The sequence below is a fragment of the Trachinotus anak genome, unplaced genomic scaffold (assembly GCF_046630095.1).
Source record: "Trachinotus anak isolate AG129_WGS33_773 ecotype Australia unplaced genomic scaffold, CSIRO_AGI_Tana_v1 ptg000021l, whole genome shotgun sequence".
Taxonomy (NCBI): Eukaryota; Metazoa; Chordata; class Actinopteri; order Carangiformes; family Carangidae; genus Trachinotus; species Trachinotus anak.
The window spans coordinates 5,656,934-5,682,500 of NW_027273872.1; the positions used below are offsets into that span (position 1 = coordinate 5,656,934).

General features: G+C 41.3%; 1 protein-coding gene across 3 annotated transcripts in view; it reads right to left on the reverse strand.

Moving 5' to 3' along the window:
* The window catches only part of slit3 (slit homolog 3 (Drosophila)), a 242,787-nt gene that overhangs the window by 30,806 nt on the left and 186,414 nt on the right, over positions 1-25,567 (reverse strand). For all 3 annotated transcript variants that reach the window (XM_071458286.1, XM_071458287.1, XM_071458285.1), the window contains 14 exons: positions 24,297-24,440; positions 23,851-24,014; positions 20,197-20,347; positions 17,509-17,583; positions 15,719-15,862; positions 14,277-14,420; positions 11,839-12,002; positions 8,173-8,305; positions 5,682-5,750; positions 5,482-5,553; positions 4,316-4,387; positions 1,384-1,455; positions 1,195-1,277; positions 983-1,063 (listed from right to left, as the gene is read on the reverse strand). In XM_071458286.1, coding sequence (XP_071314387.1) covers positions 983-1,063; positions 1,195-1,277; positions 1,384-1,455; positions 4,316-4,387; positions 5,482-5,553; positions 5,682-5,750; positions 8,173-8,305; positions 11,839-12,002; positions 14,277-14,420; positions 15,719-15,862; positions 17,509-17,583; positions 20,197-20,347; positions 23,851-24,014; positions 24,297-24,440 — 1,568 coding nt within the window. The remainder of the gene's footprint in view (positions 1-982; positions 1,064-1,194; positions 1,278-1,383; positions 1,456-4,315; positions 4,388-5,481; positions 5,554-5,681; positions 5,751-8,172; positions 8,306-11,838; positions 12,003-14,276; positions 14,421-15,718; positions 15,863-17,508; positions 17,584-20,196; positions 20,348-23,850; positions 24,015-24,296; positions 24,441-25,567) is intronic.

A 25,567-nucleotide genomic window follows, 5' to 3' on the forward strand; every position in this document is an offset into this window, starting at 1 on the left:
CTCTGGTCTGACAGCAGGGCAGCCCTAGGGCAGGTAATGTTAGAGGCTGACTGCTCCTGAACTGAATGAGGGAAATACAACTGAGGGAATGAAAAGGTTTTGTCACTCTTTTTTATATCGATGAACTCAGGCAACACCGTTTTGAAAAACAGTAAATAGTCGATTGAGCTGATCCGATAGCACAAACAACCTCACACAACATTTTGAACAATAGTCCATGACACAAAAGGTACTTTAGTACTTTAGCCTGACGCCTTGAAGCGACTCAAAGTGGCTCACTCAGAAAAAATATGACAGGCTTTAAAGGCTTCCACTCCTAATCTTAGCTGTTTGCTGCCTCTGAGTCTATGCTTGGAAATGAATCTGAAGTGCGTTCTACATTTCAGTCAATTTAACTTGTTTGAAAAGAGACAATCTAATCGATGTCCTCTGAGGAGGAGGAAAGGCTACACAGAACTTCTTGGCAAAAACACCAGATGTTTAATTTCTTCCACGCAGCGGGAGCCAATCACAGCATGCAGCGGGGGAGAGGCAGGGAAGACAGTGGACAAGTCACCAGTCTACCACACAGCTAACAGACATAGAGAGACAAATACTTTCACCTATTGGCAGCCCGCCTCACCTGAAACAAACCTGGAAACTGGAACTTGACCTGAGAATGAATATCACAAGCCAGACTTTGGGAAGTTAATTGCACCGGTGAGGTTTTTGGTTTGTTAATGGCCTCAAGCGCTACAAGGTCAAGAACAAAATACTTACACCAACATCAATCTAAACATCTAAGAAGGTGGGGCTTCTCAATAAATGATGATTTCTCTGAGAAGGACTTGACAGGATTGTTGAAGTAGAAAGACTCAGAAGAGACCTCACTGTCAATGAAGTTAATGATTGACATGATTTTGCTGCCATTAATCAGCACTTCAACACTAGTAGAATATACTGGAACAGGTGTTATTATGGAAACAAAGAGGAGATTATTTACCTTTACACTGAAATCTGTTGAGTGGTGTGGTGAGCAGTAGCCTGTCAGCCATGTCAGGAGGTCCAGTACAGCGAGCAATGCCTGTTCAAAACACAAGAGCATACTTCCCAACTTATCTCTTATTCTTCACTAAATGAGATGTAAACAACAAGGAATGCAATATTTGGTTCCATTTTAGTGACATATTGATTGTGTTTTTTTTTTGTTCTTACCAGGCTCTTTAAAGCCAGCCTTGACCCACTGAGAGAGCCAGCGCAGGTCACAGTTACAGTACAAGGGGTTGGCACCAAGAGCCCTAAACAGACACACACACACACACACACACAATGAAAAGGTACAGCCCACAACATGTGTATCCAAGATACTTATACACACAAACACATATATGAGGCTGCACTTACAGGTGGGACAGAGCGGTGAGGTGGTTGAAAGCTCCTTCTGGGATAGTTGAAAGGTCATTACCATGGAGAGTCCTGGAGGAGAGAGAATATTAAAGTCAATATTGACCTTGTTAAAAATTCAAGAGGTCGCTTTTTCAACCGCTCTTAATTTTGAATTGTGTAATTCATTACTTTGATTAAATATTCTGTGTTTCTTTTAATCACATTTTTTGCAGCAAGGAAAACAACGTGAATCAACACTTTGACCTTTGAATTCAAACAAGGATGCTCCTGGTTATTACTGCTACAACCTACACACACTCAACTATGGCTGCCACTATTGTTTCTACTACTACTGTAGAAATATACTGGTGTGTATTCACATCAAAACACTGAAGGCCTGCCCATAGATGACACTGCACTATTATGCTGATTAGACAATGAATATCTAAAAAAACCTATAGTAAGATATTCATCATATTGGAGTCACATGAAACAGTCCAGCTGCCTAATACTCCATTTCCAGCAAACTAATACACCAGTCTAACTCTGACTCGCTGCATGCTAAATTATTTAAATTATTTGTGGTTCCTCAGCCGCAGACACACCATCATCCCCTTTTATAATGGAAAATAAATAAAATATTTATGAAAGAATAACACAAAATAAACACAAAGCTTATTTTCATTGTTAGGCAATAAAGCTGGTCCTGGTCTCTGAATAGAATATAAACTGTCTCATATGGTCCTGTAGCTGACTGTGGTGTGTGGGTGGGTGTGTGTGTGTGTGTGTGTGTGTGTGTGTGTGTGTGTGTGTGTGTGTGTGAGGGGCAGGGGCAAACTGCAGGCTGTGATGTGTATCAGGCAGAGGATGTGCATTTTTCTTATGCGCCTTTGGGTTTTCGTGCACGTTTGTGCATGTAAATGTGTGTATTTGTGTGTCTAAAACCTTTGTCTCTAAGGGCTCAGGGACTGCAGAGTGTTTGTCTCCTTTGTGTCTCGCAAACTGAGTGTGTTGCCTGCTGGATATAAGTTCACATTCCATTAAAACGCAGGGCTGTAGCAGGGGACAGCGATCAAACCACCACTATTGGAAAAGTTTGTGTGTGTGTGTGTGTGTGCATAGTTCAGAGTGTGCATGTTAAGTTCAGTGTGTACGCTATGCATGCAAGCGTACACGTGTGTGCACATATATGTGTGTCTCTTTCCACAAATTTGTGCTTGTGTGTGTGTTAAAGTCTTTACATGTTTGTGTGCATCTCTCTGTGTGTTTGTGCGACTATGTATGGTGGTCTAACAGCCCCCGCGTAAGGCTGGCCCAGAGGGGGCTGTGGGTAATGAGGAAGTGACAGTGATGGCTGCCTGGCAACCAGTTGCTATGCGGGGGCAGAGAGGGAGCAGTCCCCACGGCAACATCAACTAAAATGAAAGGAAGAAAGGAGGGAAGGATGAAAAAAAAGAAAAACGATCACTAAACTTCTGCAAGGTGAAAGCCTTGTAAGAGATACGGTCAATATGTAGAGAAAAGGCCAGAAACAAAACAAAGCTGACTTCTCTGAGGGGGAAACACTTTTTCTTTCAAAACAAACTGAGGTGGCCAAAAAGAAAAAAAATCAGGAAGAAATGTCCACAGAGATTAATACAAAGCACAGGAATCAGATCTCTAATCATTATATCATGCCAGCAGAGCTTTCAGTTGAAAGTTACTTCCATAGAGTTTGACATTCAACAGTATATCTGAACTTTATTCATTTAGAGACATTAGTATCTTCTACAAGACCATCAGCCCCAGCACTGTGAGAAGTCCTAAGAGATTCTGCCGATGTAAACATCACCTTCAACTTATTTATCCTCTTCAATATGCATATGAGACAATACACAACTTAATGATGAGAAGGAGCTGCATTTGAAATATGAAATGCCAGGGATTGTGGGCAATGAAGTCTTATGTTTGAGAGCTAGAGAGATCCAACAATAAGAAAAAAAAGGTAGTGGCAACAAAATAAAGAAAAAACTTGCTTCTTTGGAACTAATTACGACTGAAACAACAGGATGAGAAGAGAAGCCATCTCCAGATTTTTTCAAATATAATTTTTCCAATGATTTGAGCACCACAAATGAGATGCATTCTCCTCCACTGCATCAGGGTGGAGGCAGGGGGATCTCTCAAAACTACATAAATCTAAGTAAATCTATCTGCATGGCTACGTGCCACTAAATATTAGTGGGTAATTTGGATGAACCTTTAAGACAACGAGCCAGACATGATCTCAGTCCGAGACTCATCTATTACAGCAAGCTGTCACTGTTAAATTGACAGTGATGAAGCACCATTCAAAATGCTACATGTAGCATGTATTAAAGTCAAAGGTAAATTCTGTCAATGAATATTTATGGTGCGAGTGTGTATGTGCGTTCATGCTTGTGTGTGTACTGCAAAAACGGTGTGTGTATGTTCACGTTTGTGTGTGTTTTGCTGCTTGTATATGTGCGAAGGGATGGTCAGACACCAATATTCACGTGCACTGTGCTCGTGCACGCGTGTGGGTGTGTGAGACAGAGGGTGGACAACCAGATGGATGACTGAGAGAAACAGAGGCTGAAGGTCGATTCATCAAACGCGACACTGGGCGGAGAGAGAGAAAAGGAGGAGAGGATGGATGGAGGGGAGAGAGGGAGAGACAGACTGAGGGGACACAAGGGGAGAGAGCATGCAGATAGAGAGGGAGTATTAAAGAGGAGATGAGAGATTGTCACTTTTATCTCTTTTAGTACCCTGAAACAACAAATGAATGGGTGGCTGTGGCTCATTTTGTGACTGGGTCCTAACATGCCACTTGGCCTGACACCTGGGGAATGATTAAACTTTGATTTAACTCAGTGCCATAACTAGCAAAGGGGAGCGTTGAATATTGAATCCACTGCAGCACTCAGAGATGAAGCTTCCTACTCACAGCAGGCGAAGCGACTTGAGCCCGTCGAAGGCATGAACCGGGATGCAGCGAATCTGGTTATAACTCAGGATGCTGGAAGACAGAGGATATTCACAAGGTCACAACATTTAGTTTCTGACTCAGAATGTTGTTTTTCACAATATTATTTCTCTTGCACATATTCACTTCTCTTGTTTTTTAGATTATATCCCTGAATATTTTCAAAATCAATGTAGAGGGACTGGGAGGATAAAGAGGCAAAGAGAAAACAAGACATGAGAGATGACAAAGCAGATTTGGTTTTACAACTGTACTCAGTACAGAACCTGATGTAGGTTAAACAAGGGGAAATTTACATGGAGGCCACATATTTAATAAAGTAGGTAAAAAACTGCCAGAGGCAAATCTGACCTCCCACACCATGGTTAATTTTTCCTTTTAAATCTGCTAATGAACCAAAAATGAAGTGTAGCAATGAATGAAATGGATAAAATTTTGAAGGAAATTTAGGGACAGAATTCTGATCATGGTCAAACGAGACAAAGTTGGTTGTATCAGGGTGCTATCATTCTATTAAAATAATTTAGCACAGGGTATGAAAATGATCTTGGTGTAAAGAGCTGCCTGATATCTATCTTTAAGGCAGTAGTAGCTGCTCTACATAATCATAACCACTGATTTTCATGAGGCCTAAAAGTGTCTCAGAGGAGAGGGGGGAAAAAAACACCCACATCTTTCAGACCTCTAACTTCAGGTTAACAACTGACATAAATGTTAGAGAAAGAAGTCTTATCCCCTGTCCATAAATAAACACATTAACTGACAGACTGGAAAATCCAATGTGGAAAGTGAAAGGTGAAAACACTCTCCTCCACCTCTAGCTCATCTCTTGTGCCTGAGCAAAGCATTTAAAACAGGAAGTGTTCCAGTGATGCTATCTGGGGCTAACAGTAGAAGTCTGTGGTTGCACTGGGCAGCTCCCGGGCGTGAATCAGTGCAACTGTATGAAATATAAAACAAGGAGTCGCTGGAAAAGAAGCAAATGTGCTCAGTCAACTTTTCCTGGATGCACAAAAAATCAGTAAGTTGACGTAAAATCCATGCACAGCACAAAATAAGTTAAGAAGAAGAAGAAGAAGATTAATCAAAGACATGGGCGGGGTGTGTGCGTTACCATAGTAACTTACAGTGTGGCTAGCTGAGTCATGTTGCTGAAGGTGTACGGGGCTAATGTGCTGATGCTGTTGTTGCTCAGGTCCCTGTGTAGATAGAAACACACAGTAAATGCACACAGACAGACACACACACATACAGGGCATACTGTTTACATTCATAATCAGGTCGTATGCATGCGTATTCTGTTCAAGGTTATGTGAGTGGTACATACACCAGTGACAGCTGCTTCAGGGATGCCAGCTCCTTGGGCACAGATGTCAGCATATTACCCTCCAGGTAACTGCAAGTGAAGGTACACAGTTAATGTAGAGTGAATTACATAGAGTATATATACAAACATATGCCTATGGGGGGGAATAAATAGCAATGCATCTTAGAAAACTTCTGGTTTTGCAGCTTCTGTGACTAAAGTGAGCAGAAGCTGGAGGACGGTGAAAGGCAGATGAGAGGAGGAGGGCGTTAGGTTCAGCTGCATTGGTGGGAAGGGGAATGAGGGGAAGTACCTCAAATCTACCTTAATATTTACCTAAGGAGTGCCATGTCCTTTATGTAAATGTTTTTTTTAATATTCAGGTATATTCTCTGAATGTGATCAGCTACTGAATAGTTCCACATTTTGAAAAATTCTTTGATTTCGCTTTTTTTCCAAGAATTAGATGAGAAGACTGATACCACTCTCATGTCTGTGTGTTCACATAGTTGCTTGTAAGGAGACGATTAGCTTAGCCTAGCATAAAGAGTGGAGGGGAAACAGCTGGCTTCGCTCTCCAAAGTTCAAAACGTTTATCCATTCACCCAGCACTTGTCATTGTCACATTTTTACATTTTGTTTTGTATTTTGTAAGGATTAATCAAAGAAACACAGAATACAACAACTCAGGAGAGAGAATTTGCTTCCTGTCTTTATGCTAAGCTAACTGAGCTAAACTAATCGTGAATGTACTTCCACACTGAACACAAAGAACTAATCCCGCAATGAAGAACGAGTCCTTTATACAAAGACTAAGATTTAATTCAATTTAATTTAATTTATTTCAAAGATTTCATTTTAATGGCATTTTCATTTTACCAGTTTTTAGCTGAAGAGAGTGACAGGAAACGCACGAAGAGAGCAAAAAGAGAATGACGTGGACTCAAATACCAGACAAGAGCTTTTTCAATAAGGCAATGTTCTTTTACTCTTTTCACACTGATGTCACCTGAAGTCAGCTTGTACACTCCTGCACAGGTTGGATTGTAGCATCTATGTTATGTACAAGATTATTATCCCTCTGAATTCACCAGATGACAACAAGATAACAAGTGCTGGGATGTAAATCTGCACTACTAAACAGGAGGAGCAGTGTTATCATGTAGCCTTAAACACATATTCCAACAACTGTAAATACACAATATTCACCCACTTCTTCTGTTTTTTGAGTGTGTGAGAAACAAGTTAACAAACATACATACACCCAAGCACACACACACATTTTATGATCCACTGGTCTCTGTTCCTCTCTCTCTCAGGTCATAAGTAGGTCATGTGGACAGTATGATGGAGTGTCTTCTTCAGCCTGATCAATACCTAATCACTGCTATTGACCCCGCAGAGCAGGCCTATTTCACAGCTAGAGGGTTTTCTGTGTGTGTGTTCGTGCGAGTAATAATTCACCTTTCCTGACCAGAGATTTTGATCCTACTTTTTTCTAAATTCCCGAATCTCGATTAACATTGTTTTACCGTTGCTTTATCCTACATCAATTGAAACAATTACTATCATTATAGACATTTCCTTTATTGGCCTCTTTCCTCATCACAAGGATTTCTACTGGCTTGAAATGAATTACAAAGACAAAGCAATTTACAAGTTGTAATATACTGAGAAATCATAAGACAAATGAATAATGAACACTATTATCACCTGTGTGAGATAATTAGAAATAAAAGCATATTTTGTTTCTCTCTTATCAGTCAATCTAAAAAAAAGGATATCACATTGTTGTATGAGACAAAAGTCTGGAAAACCTTTAACTACTCTGGCAAAGATTTTGAACATAAAAAGTAGACCTTGGCTTCTTTAGAGGTATCTTTGGCAATAACAACTTTGGAAAATGATTATTTTAAAAAATCAATTTCAAAAATTATTTTCTAGGAAAGTAACCCAAGGACCTAGTATCCCCTTTCAGATGTCGGTAACTGTTCGGGCAGTCTTTCTGTCTCTCTCTGTTTGTTAACACATCATATTAGACAGTATCTGAATCTGTGTTGTACATATAAATATAAATATCTGTGGTGATTCATAGATTCATGACCTCAACATTCAAACAACACACATAAACACACTGGTACCTGCAGCACTCAGCCTACAACCCATTCTAGGTGTGTGTGTGTGTGTGTGTGTGTGTGTGTGTGTGTGTGTGCATTCACTAAATGCTTTGTTAGTTCCTGAAGCAGCAGAGGGCAAACTGCTGCATCAATATTGCGCTGCAGCAGTGTGTGACTGTGTGTGTCTTTGTGCGCGTGGTTGTGACTTTGCATGTTATTGGAGAGTAAGCATTGACAGAAATTTCTGTTTGTGTGTGTGTACATGTCTGTTGTTATGTTCATCACTTTTTGCCTTTGTATATTTGGACAGGTAGATCCTTATATTTCAGTTGGTCTGTGTGTGTGTGTGTGTGTGTGTGTGTGTGTGTGTGTGTGTGTGTCTGTGTGCGACTCACAGCTCAGTGGTGTCCTTGGGAATGCCCTTGGGCAGAGAGTGCAGCCCTCTGTTGCTGCATCGCACCACACTGTCTGAGCACGTGCAGACGTCAGGACAACCAGACGCAGGAAGACAACCATTATCCTCAGCACCTGGAGAGAGAGAGGGGGTAGAGAGAGCAACAGAGAGAGGCAAATTAGAGAGAGACAAAAGAAAGAAGGAGGTGGAGAAGGAAGAAAGGGATAAAGGCAAGTACAGAGAAATTCAAAAATGGACAAAGATGCGAGAGAGAAAAAAGAGCAACAGATGGAGGGAGGGAGAAGACAGGTAGAATGAGAGATACGGGGTAAGAGAGGCAAGAAAGAGAGAAAGAGAGAGAGAGAGAGAGAGAGCGCAAAAGGGAGCACAAAGACAGATAAAGGGACAGACAGATATACAAAGACTAAACTGTAAGTGTGGCACTCAGTCAATTCCACTAAACTCTGGACTCAGCACTTTTTTACGAGTAACTTATAATCCAGAGAAGACCAGAGGCTGTTAAAATCAGCTGCACTTGTGTTTCAACATCTGGCTCAGGACCTGCAATCAGGTCACAGTAATATTAAAACCCCCTCAGATGATCCTGGAGAAAGAGCGAACAGATGTTGATAGGATGATAGGATGCCCCGTAACAACTTTGTAAAGTCATGTAAAAACAGCAACAAAATGAGAGTTGGTGCGTCCTGCAGTCATCTATCCGTGCACTACCTGTACTGTTCTGTTCTGTCATAGCAAAGTATTAACGTCACTCAGCTCAAAAATAAAATTGTTTGTTCTTGTTTTGTTTTTTTTTTGCTGAACATTCTTTCTGAAAATTTCACCCCTTTCTACAACAAACTTCTGTATTAAAGATTGCGGAACTTGCAACTTGTTCATGGTTACCCTGTTTCTATTCCTCTTTAAACTGACACTTTTACTCTTGCTGTGAAAAAAAAAAAAAACAGGTCAGGCTAAGCAGCTATGTTCCACATACACACACAAACACATGGTCGGGACAAAAAACATCTGAGTGACTGTAATCATTCTAACACTCAGCGATAAGAAGGATCAGAGACTAGAGCAGTTGTTCTTGGCTTGAAACTGCTTCCATTTCCTTGACTGACAGACTAACTCTCTCACACACTCACACACACACACACACACACACACACAGCTTTAATCTAGCACTGCAGTATGTAAATAGTTGAACTGTGGTCCCAAATGTAAAACACGCAGAGTTAAAACCATAATGAGGGATAATGAAGAGCGGTCACTAAGCCAATAATAACACAACTGCAATCGGAGTTGGTGTGTGCGTGGAGAGAGAAAGAAGATTAGGAAAGAGAAGTTTATACTCGTGTATGTTCATACTTGGCTATTTTTGCCTGTGTGCCTATATGCTGCCATGTACTGCAGTGATATAGTGTATGTGTGTAACTATAGGTGTATGTGGGTGAGTGTGGTGCACATTTAGTTTGTTAAACACCTACTCCCCCTGTCCTGTGGCCATTTTCTCACTGACTGTAGTTTTCTAATTGTCTAAATGTCGACGTGCCAGCATGTAGAGCGCTGTGTGTGTAAGTGTATATGTGCCTGTCTTATCTGATGTGTGCAGCCAGCAAGTCCACAGGGATGTGTAGCCGTGGGCTGACTCACTCTACAGTTGGCTGATTGAACTAACATCTAAATGTGCGCTAAATATCCTCTCACAAATTCAATTAACTTTACCTTTCCCCTGGCTGCCTCTGGACAACTTAACAGTCATTTTACTCAACTATAAATAGACCGGACACGGGGACCTTGGTTGTATATATGTGTGTCTGTGTGTGTGTGTTTCTGTGCCTCTGTTCTTTTGAGAACTAGTTTGAGATTTACACCTTCAGAGTGTGGACATTTTAGTGTTGCCAAGAGGTTGTGTTGCCCCTGTTTGGTAGTTCGTTTTTGTGACTGTCAGCAGGATACTGTCAAACCTTTGTGAACTGATGGGGCCAAAGAACAACTGATTTGATGGTGGTGATGATCAAAAGAGATAGATAAAAAGAATCTATATCAAGTTACAGGTTTTCAAGGTCAAAAACCTATTAACACGAAGGATTTAGATCTGTATGACAGCTCCTCAGCTCGTCCAGAAATTAGTTTGCATAACGACTCTGTATGTTGTATTATGTTAATTAAGATTAGAGTTGGGATCAGCATAAAGTTAAAATTAGACATTTGCTTTAAGAATTGTAAGGTCCTTGTAAGGATAGAAATAACAGGGCTTGAGTGTGGTATTAACCATTCAAATATATGTTTGTGCAGCTGAGTGAGTTTGAAGGTAGATTTGTGTGAGTGTGTGCGTGTGTGCAGGATGCAAGGATAAATATTAAGATCTGATACCATCTTAGAGTTTCTCTACTTGAGCCAACCCAGCTAACTACTTTCCAAACTCATTTTCAGTAAATGGTTGCAGCACAGCTACAGGAAATTAGAAAAGTGTAATGAATTCAAAGAAACTCAGGAGAGAGAGAGAGAGAGAGAGAGAGAGAGAGGCAGAACATGGTGGCGCAAGAGGGACATCGAAAAGACTTTAAAGTGTAAGAAAAGAAAAAAGGGGGAAAAAAGGAGGAAAGATGTAATACACAGCAGAGCCAGACCACATTCTGCCTATGGCATCAAACTTTGGCGGCCAAGCCGACGGCCTGAGTCGCTATAGGCAGGCATCGCTGCGGTAACAGCAACGTCACTGTAGAAACCACAAGCTGATGTCATCGAAGGCTGCTGTTTGCCAGTGGTTACTGATCATTCTTTCCTCACAATACGCAGCTGAGCACGTGTGTGTGTGTGTATCTGCTGGCTTAAGACAAGGGATAATGCAGGATTCTGATATGGGTATCTGGAAGGACTGTTACACGAGGAGACAAGAATCTGACTTGAAGATATGTCCAGATCAGTCCAGTGCAAACCACAAGACCTGGAATACCTGGGGATGTTACAAGATTTCATTGTGATATCACTAAAATCTCCCTGAGAACAATTGATTTTTCTTATGTTTCTGGGGGGAGATGTAGGAATTGGGGCTTAGTCTTAGGGTGCTCACACTCAAGCGATATAAAGAGTATTTTCTGTTGACCTTTTGGACACAAACTCGTGCTGCACTGCGACAGGAATTTCTGTGAAATTCTTAGTTTCACTAGTAATGTGGAGTCTTTATTTACCTTCCTCTAGTGACTGAGCTTTATGTCTCTAAAAGGACTTTAGATACTTCACTCAGAGTTACTGTATATTAGGCATTACCACCAAACATAAAATAACTCTGCTGAAGAAATGTATCTATCTATTGAAAAAAGGAGAATGTATTCAGTAATTGTGATGAATAAACATGATGCACAGACACATTTCATTTACTTTTCAGTCACTTGACTCATGCGCTTATCTGTGCAGGACACATGGCTGCTGACTGACATGTTATTTTTTTCAGGTTTCAGGCTGTGACCTTCTCCGGTGTGGTTTCAAATACATATGGGATGTGCAGCCACATCCTGTGTAACTTAGTAGAATAATAATAATACGTGTTGTCCTGGTTTATGTCTAAGAACTGTTATTTCAAATAATTTTTATGGAACTAAAGACGAAACAGAAACAAACAATGATCCTACTTTAAGGACAGACACAAAGAGAGGCTCACCGTCACACGTAAAGTCAGGGGTAGCCACGTCCTGGATGGGGATCTCCTTCAGGAAGGCTGGCTTCTGACAGCGAGGGTTTCCACTGACCACCCTGGTTTTCTTTAACCACTGACCCAGCCAGGCCAAATGACAATCACACACGTACGGGTTGGACAGGAGGTTACTATGGAAACAAACAGGAACAACAATAGCAAGAGATAAGGAAATCATTGAAACAGAAATGGACGCCGATATTGGTAGCTTCCTAAACATGTTGCTGCACAATTATAGCCACAGTGCATCCTTTTTTCTCCAGAATGTAATGAATTCATCAGAGCAAAATGATGCAGATTTGCTAAATGTTCTCCCTGAATTTTGCCTTTTCAAACAATATGTTGATGCATGAATTCTGTGAGTGAGCTGAAACCATCCGTCAAGACAACCTGCACTCACTACAGATTAGCAAGACTGTGGCATACAAAGCAGCGCAAGAAAACTGACAACAACAAAAGGACACAAAGCAAAATAAAGAGATCATTAGCTACTTCTGCCCGGTGCTATTCCAAATTTTGAAATAGTAAGAATGTATGAGGATTAAAAATATCATTTGTATTTATACTCTGCAGGCTGGGGAAACTGTTGCGTTGTGGTCAGGCATAAATATGAGAATACATTTAGATGGAAGACAAAGAGGCAAGAGGAAGAGAAAGAACAAAAGAGAAGGAAAGAGAAAAGGTTATCCTTTATCTTTATTCACTTTGTAAAGTACGAGAGACGGAGAATGAAAAAGAAAAGGTGGCCGAGTGAGAGAAATTGTGAAAAAGAGAAAGAAGAGAAAAGGTTATCTGCCCATTTTATTCATTTTAGATCACCTCTCATTGCATTCGTGTTGCTTTTGTAAGACCGCTCATGTAATATTTATGCTGAACCACATTTAAACCGAGTGTGGAGGGATAGCAGAGAGCATTAGCAGCACATCGCAGAAAGGTGGCACATTAAAACTGCTCTAGACATCTTCACTGCTCTGGCACATCTAGGTGACAGCAAGACATTTTCTTTTAATGTTTTGCAACTGCCAAGAGTTCAGAGATGAATTTTAAAGCATCAACAGTGAGTGAAAAGATATTGAGATTTTGAGGTGCTGCCAGGTTGTATAACAAGTATGAATTAAATTTAAGGGAATTAAATATTAGCAGTGTATTAGAAAGTAACACGTGCTTCTTTATCGCTTATGGGTTGCCTCCATCTTGTGTCTAGAGATGTGCAAGTGGCACATTGCCTTACACCTTACTGCCCAACTAATAAACCTGAATGTTGCTGTTTGTGCTACAATATTAATGGTGTGCTTTTACAGATAGGGACGAGTTATTTCCTCGTTTCCTTGTAATGAATTGACCTCACGGCGTGGTTACCAGACCTAAGCTAAATCCCTTCCTTCCTTTTCAGCATGTTAATCTTTTAATTAAATGGACAAACTCTAATGGGAAACAATGCACTAAAAATTGAGACAGATATCAGAAATTGTAGGAGTGAGAGAGACAGAGAAAAACAGAGGAAAGATAAAGAAATGAACAGAGGAAGTGTTAAGAACAAAGGGTTGAGAAATAAAAACTACCCGTCTTTCTTTCATGCCAAACAGAAGCCAGGTGGTGCATACAAAATCAAGTGTTACTACAAGGCCACTGAACTACTGCTGAAAAAAAAAGAATGGTGACAATGATAAGGTTGAGGGAAATGTAATATCTTTTCATTGGAGTAGTGATAATCCCCAACAGCCCCACTGAGCAATCCTGAGTTTATGCAACAGTGCATCCATCCATCCTCCCCCTCCACTGTCCCCATTTTCCCTCCCTTGTCTTCCACCTTTCCTCCCAGAAGACTCAAGAAGGAACTTGAATCAAAGATGACAGGTACATAGCAGGACAGAGAGCAAGAGCAAAAGGCAGAACAAGGGAAGAAAACACAGAGGAGGGAAAGAGAGAGTAAAGAGGATGTGAGGAGACTTTTTTTGGGGCTTGGCATGTCTCTGTTCACGGTAAGAAAAAGTATATAAAAATCAACCTGTAATGTTTTATTGACCTGGTGAAATCTATTATTTACAGACTTCACATCTAGTTGGTCAGAAGATTGAAGACAAAAAAAAAAAAAAAAACACATACATATTCACTTCTCTCTTGCCTCCCACTCTCTCCCTCCTAACACTAGTGTTACGTGGCAAGTGAAAGGTTGCCATAACTTTACTTTGTGGCAGTTGTTTCTGTACTTCACCAGTCGACATCTCCACACAAATTAAAGCGTGAGGAAGAAAGAAGCAAAGACAGAGGAGGGGAGAGATGTGGCTTCATTTGAATAAAAGAGATTGTGACATATATTGAGAGAGAGCAGAAATAATGGGATAGAAATGAAGAAAGCAGATATACAATATAAAGAGCAAGAAAGGCTGAGAGGTATGGCTCACATGGTGGACAGGGAGTGCAGGGTGGAGAAGGCTCCTGGGGCGATGCTGGAGATCCTGTTGTCGTACAGCGACAGCAGACGCACTGAGCTCAGACCAGTAAACGTACTGTTGTCGATGCAGCTGATCTGGTTACTCCGCAGCATTCTGGAAACACAAGGACCAAATACTGAATGCTGACACACATTATGTTACACCTTGAAAATGAGACCACAATAAAATCTAGTCTTTGCGTAAATCTTATTGCCCTAATGTTAAGAACTTTGAACTGATGAACCAAGAATTGGTTATACTTCTTTTTTTTCCTTGAGGGATGACAGACACTTAGTCTGTAAAAAAGTTGAATAAAAAGTACAACATTTACATAATTCTGGTGGATAAAAGGGGTCAGACAAAGAGGATAAAAGAGAATTAACCTATAATGACATGAACAAAAGATAAAACAGAAAGCAGGACTAAATTCAAACCAGTTCCCATAAGACAACTGTGACAGACTCTGTAATATGACATTAGCTTTTGACATTCAGTCATGTGGGACCAGGCAAACTGAGTTAGTTAGCATTAGCAATCTCTGGGATGGGCTAACCTAGTTAGCAAGGCTATTACTGGAGCAGGGAGCCTCTTAACATAATACAGAGACAGCCATGATACCATTAGAGAGTCATTAGCCGGCGTATATATATATGCACGATAGCATTAGCTAGTCATTACTGAGCATACACAGACAACATTAGCTCATGATTTTGTACGCTATCCTGTAACCCCTAATTGGACGCTAGCCTGTTTATGGTGGGTGTCCAAATTAGAGGAACAACAATATGCTGTCATTAGCCCTGATTTCAGGGTGAGTGAGTAAACAAACCTGCTCCTCTCCTCTCAGTCTGAGGAAGAAGAGGTTAATGAAGTCCACCATGAGTCAGATGCTAACACAAGTTTTAGTCTGCACGGTGTAAGATGTTCACAGCTGGCAGTCACAACCATAATATGCTTGGTGGCCATTTTGCAGGAAATATTGCACTAAACAGAAAAACTAAAGTATATATAGTCAAATGTAGAAGCAGTCAACAGCATGATTTGCTGTACTGATAACTTCAAAAGCCTTAATTCACTTGACTGCACGATCAACACGACTGGCATATACTCATCATATGATGGTCTTGTTTTCAGTCATGTAGCTGTGAGTAAAGGTTTGTAACTTTATTCAGGTTTAAGGTGATTACATGGCCATTATTTTCTACATGTATCCAATCAGGACAGCTTGTTCTGTTCTTTATGTCGAGGAACAAATCATTAGCATTCATTACTCCACTCTGTGGAGTGTAGGGAAGAAGATTCAAACATGTGGGATTACTTACGTGTAGCCTACATAATAGCATAATATTAACTTTCTGAACATGCAGACCACAACTGCACACAATCAAACCACACTAATGTAAACAACTTACAGAGTTTTCAGGCCAGTGAGACCTCTGAACATGCGTCCCTGCAGACCAGTTAGCTTGTTTCCTGTCAGCAGCAGCTCCAGAACTCCAGCAGCTCCGTCGAACGCACCCTCACGAATGTCCCTCAACTTATTGTTGCTCAGGTTGCTGCAGGAAGGACAAAGCAATTACAGAGTTTGTTGTTTTGCATGTTTAGGTTTTTCCGTTTTTTTAATTACATGAGGTCTTTCACACACACCACCAGTGGGAAAACGTAACCGCATATGCAAACACATATGAACAGTGTTACACACACACACACACACACGCACACACACAAACACACACACGCACACACACAGTATTCACACTTTAATTGCAGTAATCAATCACATCCCTTCAACTAATAAATGTTAACTCTTCTCTCTTTCATCTTAATGTCCTCGCCTTGTACAATAGATATACTGATAACAGCTTACAACCATCACTATAACTCACAAAGCACACACACACACACACGCACACACACAAACACACACACACAAAAGTAAATGAGACAAGTGGTCACAGACAACTGAAAATGATCGCTATCTCTCTTTCTTGCACAGACAATGAGAAAAATGAAAATGAAAAGAGAGCATTTGGACACAGAGACAATAACTTGAGACGATGGCTATCACAACTACTGTATCTTTCATTCATCGCTAGTTTTGTGCTTCCTCTTATCAGCTGGGAAGGAGAGGTGAGGAGAGGAGAGGAGAGGAGAGGAGAAGAGGTAGATGGCTAAAAAGACTTAAAAAAAATTATGATTGCAGGCAACCTTAGAGTAAAAAGAAAAGTAACAGGATGAGAGAAAATTTTGAGGCGTGGCGAGATGCAAGGATAAGAAATGAGGAAAGGAGAGGAGGTGAAGAAGGGAGGGAAGGAATTGAGAGAAGGAAAATGGAAATGAGTGCTAGCCAATCTATATCGTCACTGACACTGCTAGATGGTTAGCAATTTCCTCTCCAATAAATCAACTGCTGGTCTCTGCTCTGCTCTGTCTTTCTCTATCTCACTCTGACACACACACACACACACACAAACACACACACACCTAGAGTAGGTTGTAGATAAGGAATGACTGTAAATCTGAACTGAAGGCCCATCTTCTATTTCCATTTAATATTCGCTTCCTCCGTAGCTCAGACCCACCCTTCCTCCCTTTCTCTCTCTCTCTCTCTCTCTCTCTCTCTCTCTCCTTTCATCCTCTTGCTTGTCTCCAGCCACTCCTCTTCCTCTATCCCTCACTCATGTCTCTCTCATTTTCACTCCTGCCCTCTTCGTACATTTTTTTTGTCCCGCATTATCCTCCTCCCATCCTTCCTCCTTACTATCATCTTTTCCTTACTTCCTTCCCCCTTTTCCTTCCATTGGCCTCCCTCCATCACCTTTCCTTCCTTCCTTCCTTCCCTCCTCTCCCTATTCACTTCTGGTTCTTCTTGCATTCCTTAGCTCTGTCCATCCACCTCACCTATTCTCATCAATCTGTTCTTGTTTCAGTTGTCTTGTAATTGCAATGCTATTCCTTCCTTCCTCTATCGCCAAAAGATAAAACAGGGGAAAGACTGAATAAGAGCACCATCCCATTAGAAGTGACAAACAATAAACAATATCCCCATCACCACTTCACTGGTCCTCTTTACCTCCTTTTTTTCAGATGAGGGAAGGTGGGATAAATGCGTGCATGATTTAACTGATAAACCCCTCGCCCCATTTGTAGAATCAGAAACAGCTGAGAGTTTATAGATTTATACACACAGATGCATACGTACATCTTCTTCAAGTTAGGCAGCTTCTTAAACATCCCCACAGTCTCCAGGACGGCAATCTCATTGTCGTTTAACCGCCTACGGAGAGAAAGATAGAGGGAGAGAATTAGACATTTATTCTTTCATGAACCTAAGTGCTTCGGGTGAACAGACACACGTGATCATGCAAGGCGCGCACACACACACACACACACACACACACACACACACACACACACACACAAAAACAAGATGGAGAGAGGCTGCAAGTCAGGGAGGAATGACTGCGTGAAGGTTAAGAGGCCTTTGGTGACTGCTGAAGTATAATGCAGCACAAAACCAGAGAAGGGAGGAAAGAGAAGAGAGAAGAGAAGAGAAGAGAAGAGAAGAGAAGAGAAGAGAAGAGAAGAGAAGAGAAGAGAAGAGAAGAGAAGAGAAGAGAAGAGAAGAGAAGAGAAGAGAAATTAATCTTTTCTATACGGTCATCAATACCCACACTGCCCTAAGCCAGGAGAAAACAGTTTGAGAGATAGGAAGCTAGACATCTGCTTTATTGAGGTAATTTGTACTAAAAGGGTGCTGCTAAAAGGATGCTATTTGTGTGTGTGTGTGTGTGTGTGTGTAAAAGAGGCAGAGCGAGAGAAATTGAGGAAAGAAAGTGAAATTTCAGCTGCAGGGGATACTTTCTAATGAGATACAGGGGAACTTAAAAGATGGATCAACCTGGATAAAGACAAACTAAAAAGGACATATTGCAAAGTCCAACGTATATCGGGGAAAACAGGGAAATCACATCGTCTTTACTGCTGGGTTGATTCCCGTAGTTTCAATGTAGAGAGCAAATGAACCATTTCTAATCCCTTTATCTTGTGATCTAGGACCCTCAGTATCAACTCAGAATACACAGTAGTTTTTATTGAGTACAAATAATTCTCTTAAGACTGATTCTTTCATACTTACTGAACACTATCAAGGCTGATGTCAAGGATTTTTATGGCTAGTGGGAAAAGTCACAAGGAAAGACAGAAAGATAGACAGATGAGAGAAAGAGAGCAAAAAATATATATAAGCCTTCAGCTCAGCCATAACCTCCCTGATTTCCCCTGATAAGGCAGGTTACAGGGCACGACTGTCAGCTTGTGTGTGTGTGTGTGTATGTCTGTGTGTGTACATGTTTGCGTCCTTCAACATCCCAGTAGTTGGTTGTGTTCTTACGGAAAAGGCAGGAGAAACAGAAAGAGAGAGGGTGTCGAAAATGGCAGAAACTTTGATGTGCCCTCTAACCAACCATAAAGGACAAAGTGTATATATTTGACATGAAGCACTGTGGGAATGAACAGAGAGAAAAGGAGGGAGGAACGGAGGATGCAAGCGCTCACTGAGAGAAACCAAAGAGAGAAGACAGAAGAATTAGGAGCTAATGGTCTGTGGGATACTGGCATTATTAGTTATCAAAAGTGGCACCCATGGTTGAGTTCACTATTATACAACTAACCTCCATAAGTGATACTATAGCAATAATCTTCCATCTGCTGCAATGGTCTCTTATACTTCAGCTATTCTCCTTTAGTGCCACAGTGATAGCGATCGCAGAGGCTCCTTCCTTCGCCTGCATTTTAAAGCTGCTTGTGATTTAGCATTATTGGGAAAAACTTCTGTTTCTGGCTGGTTTCCCATTCCCTCTGCGAAAATATTAACTTATTGAATATTCAATCAAGGCCCAGGTGATGAAAGTAAAATGGGTCTTGCAGATTTTCGCAGCACTTTTCTCTTAAGTCACAGTTTTGGTCTCAGTTTCTGTGTATTTATAACATATGAGCTTTTTTTTTCCAAGTCTTTGACCCTCTCCCTTTGAAATCACATCACAGCAGTCTTCTTGCATTTGATATTGTGCCTTCTTTTAGTAGCTCCAGCGCATTATGTATCGTTACACAGGAGGGGACTGTGTAACTATTTTCTTAGAAAACATACAACTAATGGCACCCATGGTGATGTCCTCAGATGCTGTCAAAAATCCAGAGTTTGCAATCACATAATAAATCTTCATAAACTAGAATCTGAAACCAGAGAATATTGTTTGTGCTTGAAATCTACTGATTATCAAAATGGTTGTAAATTATTTTCCTGTCATCAATTAATCAACTACTAAAAACGTGTACGTATTCTATATTCAGTGATTCTAACCGATTCTCAACACATACAGACTTTTTAACCTTCCCCACAATCAGATTTGTTGCTCCCTTTCCATTTTTCAGCAGTGAAATGAATGATCCATGGGTCTACTCAGTATTCTAGTGTGAGACCCTTCGCCAGACATCATGATGGCTCCTTTGGGACTTGGAGGAAGATGGAAAAGACTGTTGAGAGACATTTTGGTCTGGAAGCTAAAAATGAAGACTGACATTCATGATACTGCACTGAGAAAGGCAACGAGACAGAGAGAGAGGCAGCCAGTGCGTGCATGTGTGTGTGCACTGCATATGTGCATTTGTGTATATCTGCACGTACTGTACGTGAGCCTTGGCGTTTGTGTTTTTGTGTGTGCATGTGGCTGAGAACGTGAAGAACTTCTTGACAGGTCTGTGGTGTGTTTAAGGATGTGTGGTGGTTTATAGTTTCAGGTTAGAGCAGTCTAACACATGGCTTTCAATCTGATATTTCATCATGTCTTGTCATATATGCGTGTAAAAAGGGAAACACTAGTCAACTTACAGGTCTGTGGTGTGTTCGGGGATGTGAGGAGGTATACGGGTTAGCTTGAGATTGGAGCAGTCGACTACGGTGCCCTCACAGCGACATTTCTCCGGACACACCAGGTCCTGGAAACACTCGCCACTCAGACGGCTGCGATAGTCCTCTTGGCCTGCAAAGGAGAGAGGAAGAGGAGGAGACCAGAAGAGAAATAAAGTGATGTAAGAGACACAGAAAAACAAAGACAGAGGAAAAAGAAAAGCCCAGTAAATTAAATCAACAGGGGAGTAGGAGACAGAAGGCAAAAGGGAAAAAGTGATGGAGGGGAAGAGAAGAGACGCCAGAGAGACATAAAGTTCTTAATGTTAGACTTATATATATACTTTATAATGAAGGTCAACACATTATTCCTACAAAGACACAGCCAATAGTAAAAAAGAATGCATGCATATTCAGATGTAGTGATTCCACTGCCAGGCTATCAATACCCGTTTCCTGTTGGAGTTTAACTGTTTGGAAAATTCTACTTTTGCTCTAATTTCAGCCGCCAAAGGTTGTTAAATATAACCAGTCATTTGTGAGACATGAATGATCTTAACTCATATCTACGGCTCCTGCAGCACTGTGCTGTTTAGGGTAGGCGTGGGGCTGATCAGGGAGGGGTAACGCTGTATGCTACCACTGTAAATCTAATTAACAAACAGAGATCCAGGTGGTTTTATGGAACCATCTTGTAGATAAATGTGGTTTAACCCCGGATGTTTTTGTTTAACATGGTGAGCCAGAGACCACTTCTGTTATTTAGATACAATGTGAGCAGATATTATTTATGACCATCAGTGCCTGTGGAATAGACCTGGTTTACATCATGCAGCACTTGTGTTTGTGCACCGCATACGCTCTTTGTATTTCTCACGGTTATCGCTCTTTCTCTTCCTCTCCCTCTCTCTCTCCCTCCAGCTTCGCTGTTTGCCTGTTCTCTGTCAATTTAACCTTTTCTGTTTTTCACCACCCTCCTATCAGACTTTTCTTACGCTGGCAAAGACTACTTGTTCTTTCGTTCTCTCTGCACTCTCTGCTGGCACACACCCTGTATGGCTGTTCTCTGCTTGTCAGTGTTAAACAACTCAGACCACCTAGTGAGATTCTTTGGTGAGCAACCCTGATTTGAACCCCGTAGATGATGACTGCTCGCCAAGTGATGTCTTATCTTTTATGGGATGTGGCTAGCTCAGCTTAGCTTTCAGTGGCAGGATATTTTGGAATAACGTCTCTGGGCTGCCGCAAACCCTGTTGGTTGGCAAGTTGAAAGGACGAGAGGAAAGAGCAGGGGAGAGAATAGGAAATGAAGGAAAGGAGGGAAAATAACAAAGCAAAGAAAGGAAGGTGGGTTGTTGATTTTTGTTCTTTTAAGTTTCTCCGTCTTCCTCGGTTGGAGCAGAAAAAGGTAACAGGGTCTGCAGAGAGGTGGGGGAATTAGCCATGCTAATCACTGAAGCACTGAAAAGTTTGACGGTAGAGAAAGGTGTACCAAGCAGTTCTCTTTATGTGGCCTAAAACCCCACAAAGAGACTTCCCAAAGCAAACAACACTAGGGCAAAAGCATCTGTTGAAAAAAAAAAAAAAGATGTGTAGAGTTCAAATTTATGCTGACAGTTGAGCAGTCGAGGTGAATGTAGATATTTTTGAACCACTTTGAGCCACCCTGTGGAGTTTTTTGACCACTAGCAGTGCTATGGAGACAGCAATGCAATACACAACCCTGCTGTCGTTTCACATCTATTTCATTCATCAAAGGTTGGTGATGGTAATGTGCAAAACAATGATCTAATGTGCCAACAAAAGGCAAGGAAAAAGAAGATTGTGAGCTAGCGAGCAATGGATGAAAACAATGCACCATTTAAAATATAAAAAATGATGGATTTGCAAATGTTTTCAGATTAAGGGAATGCATTCAAAACCTTTGTTAGACCTCAAGAATACATACAATTTTGGTGACAAACACTAACTGTAAACATAATTTTTGTTTGTTGACATGAAAACTCCACAGGGCACCTTTAAATTGTCCAAAAGTAAAACACCAGCTAAGTATTGATTGACATAGTATTTTGATGATTGATTATCTGTCTATGGCTCATTTATTTCAACCACAGTCATAGTCCCATGGATCAGAAGCCCTACACATGGATGCAAACATACAGAAGTGTAAAGCCCCCAATTTTTGCTCCAAGGCGTGTGATTGGCTGGGAGAGGCAGGTGGGTGTGTGCTGCGCGGTCCCTGGCGCTTGACGGAACCATGTGATGTCACAATAGGCGGGGCCACATGGTTAGATCAAGCACAAGAGACAGCTGCACGAACCAATCAGAATGCAGGTCCACACAGGAGGAAGGCGGGGCAACAGAGAGCTGCACCATTCAGTCAGGGATCAGGGTCCATACAGGATAGGAGAGGCAACAGACAGCTGCAGATCCACACAGGAAGGGAGGCAGAACCAGAGAATTGTCCACCAATAGCGAAAATGTCCATACAGGTCCATAGAGGAAGAGAAGATGCAGGGAGAGGCATGGGACTGCAGAGAGGAGGGGCTGAAGCAAAGAGGACTGCCAGGACCAGCTTCAGGAGCATTTGTAATGTAGTTATCGTGATTAGCTCCATCAGGGGTTTCCTTACAACTGCTAAAAATATAGCACACGTGCTCATGATACTAAAAAGCACTTTGGATAAAAGCCACCATTTACTAGTATTGGTTCTGCTATTAAAGCTGTGCCCAGTTTAGGCTGGGGCACAGCGTTTTAGGAAACCGGAGCGGTGGAAATGTCATGTCACCAAATAGTCATTAAGAGATGCACTTTTTTAAAAATTTTTTTAGATGATTGTGATGGAAACAATTGTTTTAGTGCTTAAAAAAAATCTGTTTTTCATTTTTTTGGGTACTTCCTCTTTCATCATTACAGGACTGCTGGTATGTTTTTCTTAAGGTTTCATGCTCCTAATAAAACAGTAGAAGGTGGCTACTTGTTAACATAACTAAACTGTTATACAACCACTAGGTTGCTCATTATAAAACAAACACAGGATACCCTTACATCAAATTGTAAGAATGCTGCTGCGTAATAAAGGGGAAGAAGTTTCATCCTCTTCTGATAATTGTATTATACAATCATTGACTGTTGAAGCTACGTCAGTTGACAGAAATCTGCTTTGTAAACCGACAATTTGTTCGCAACCTCCGTTTTAGCACAATTCAAATAGTTTATAAAATGTCTGTTAAGGGATTTTAAAAATGTATTTCCAATAAGCCATGAAAAGACATTGTATTTAAGACAGGAAAACAATGTGAAGAGCAACAGCACTGAAGAAGTGAAGTGCATGCAGTCATAATTTCACACAAGTGGGCGATCACAGTCTATAGCCAATCCCTGCTGAGGTAGTTACTGAGCTGCTTCAGTATACTGAATTGGTTTGTGTTGTAATTAGTGAGACCCACGGCTCGTATCAAAGGAAATAACAGTAACACAGCACCACCACAGAGGGAGATAGAGATGGAGCGTGAATGCTCTACCTGTGCAGCTTGAACCCGTACCTTTCAACTGTTTAGTATGAGGTGACTCGCTACATGTTTGCTCGTGTTTGTATGTGCGTGTTAGGTGTGCCTGTGTGAACTCGTCGCCTACCTGTGCACCTGAACTTCTTGCCTTTAACCTGGCTGATTCGTTTGTTCGCCAGCCTTCTGGGGTGGCTGCAGCGTGCTCCACTGGTCTCGATAGGATTGTCAAACAGGTAGTCAGCCAGCCACTTCAGGTGACAGTCACACATAAAGGGATTCTGGGCCAGATGACTGAGAGAGGGAAAGGAGAGAGGGGAAGAGGTGTCATGTGTTTTTGTAATGCTCTGCAACCCTCTGCGACTGATACAAAACATTCCCCATTCAACCAAAATCCATCAAAGCTTTTGCATTTTTTTCCCCCTCTAAACCGCCAGTGTCTGGTACATCTTTCCTTGATCATCATGAAGATGAATGTGCAGCACTGAATATAATAAATTGTCCCCTTTGTGCTCTCAACGGACAAAATCAATCAAAAAAAGCATGGTTCTCCTCTCATATAGAGTGTGTACTTACAGAGTCTTGATTGAGCGCAGAGGGGTGAACAGTCCTTTGCTGATAGTTTGCAGCTTGTTGTCATACAGTGAAAGCAGGTTGAGGTTCTGCAGGTCTTGGAAGGTGTTGACTCTCAAACAGTTAATTTTGTTGGCATTCAGCAGCCTGAAACACAAGGAAGAGCCATTCAGCTAGTTATTTATTTGTATTACTTTTACTTATTTAGCTTTCTTATCTCTGTGCACTACACAAACAAAAGACAAACACAAATGCAGATAATGAGATAATTTATTTTTCCCAGATGCATCTCTGCTGCTAAACCATTACTTTTCTCCACTTCATCTCACTATTTCCCACCTTGTCCTTCGCTATAGCCTCTCCTTCCCTCTCCACACACTCATGATTATATTTTTTTCTGGCCATGACCCATAAATCTGAAAATTGCGGTTTTATATATTTTCGCTTTCTCTTCAGGAGCAGGACGGGAATATCTACTGTTGGATTGGGTGGTGTAATATCTTGTTTTGATGGGAGAGACAGATGGTAAGGGGGAAAAAGGAGGAGGAGGAGAGGAGAGAGAGGTGGGAGAATGGAGAAAGGAATGGAGATGGGATGGAGGAAATAATGGAGTGAGACAGAGAAGGGACAGGTGAAAATTTAATTTGGAGTTACACAGTTATATATTTAAGTGAAAGAGACTGTCAGTCAAAATGGAGGAGAGAGAGACGGGGAAATGGAAAATGTGATAGAGGGATTAGGTAAATAACAGGAAGGGTTTTCACCTCCACCTTTCCCTCCATCTCTCTGTCTTTTCATACCTGCACTTCATTAGCTAATATATCCACAGTGTCAGCTTTTCCCCAGTACCTCTCTGCTCTCGCTCCTTGTCCTTCTCATTCTCCACCTTTTCGCTCTTTTCTCACAGGTTTCTCAGCTCCTTTTCTGTCCCTTCTTTCATTCTTTGTTTCTTCATCTCTCTCACGTACTCCACTATCCTTTCTCTCCCTCTTTTCTTTGTTTGACAGGTGACTAACTCTGCACTTGGTACAGCAGCTCAGCCTAATCACCTCAAGTCATCCTAACGAGCGCCTATACTAGCACAATCCTGTTATACACACACACACACACACACACACACACACACACAGGTACTCACAAGCAGATACACGCACACACATGCTGCTCTGCGACATATCCACACCTCATTAGGCAGCTCACAGGGGGAACTAATTACTTGAAACTGCACCAGTAAAACAAAGCGGCGCAGACAATATAAACAGCAGACCGCTAGC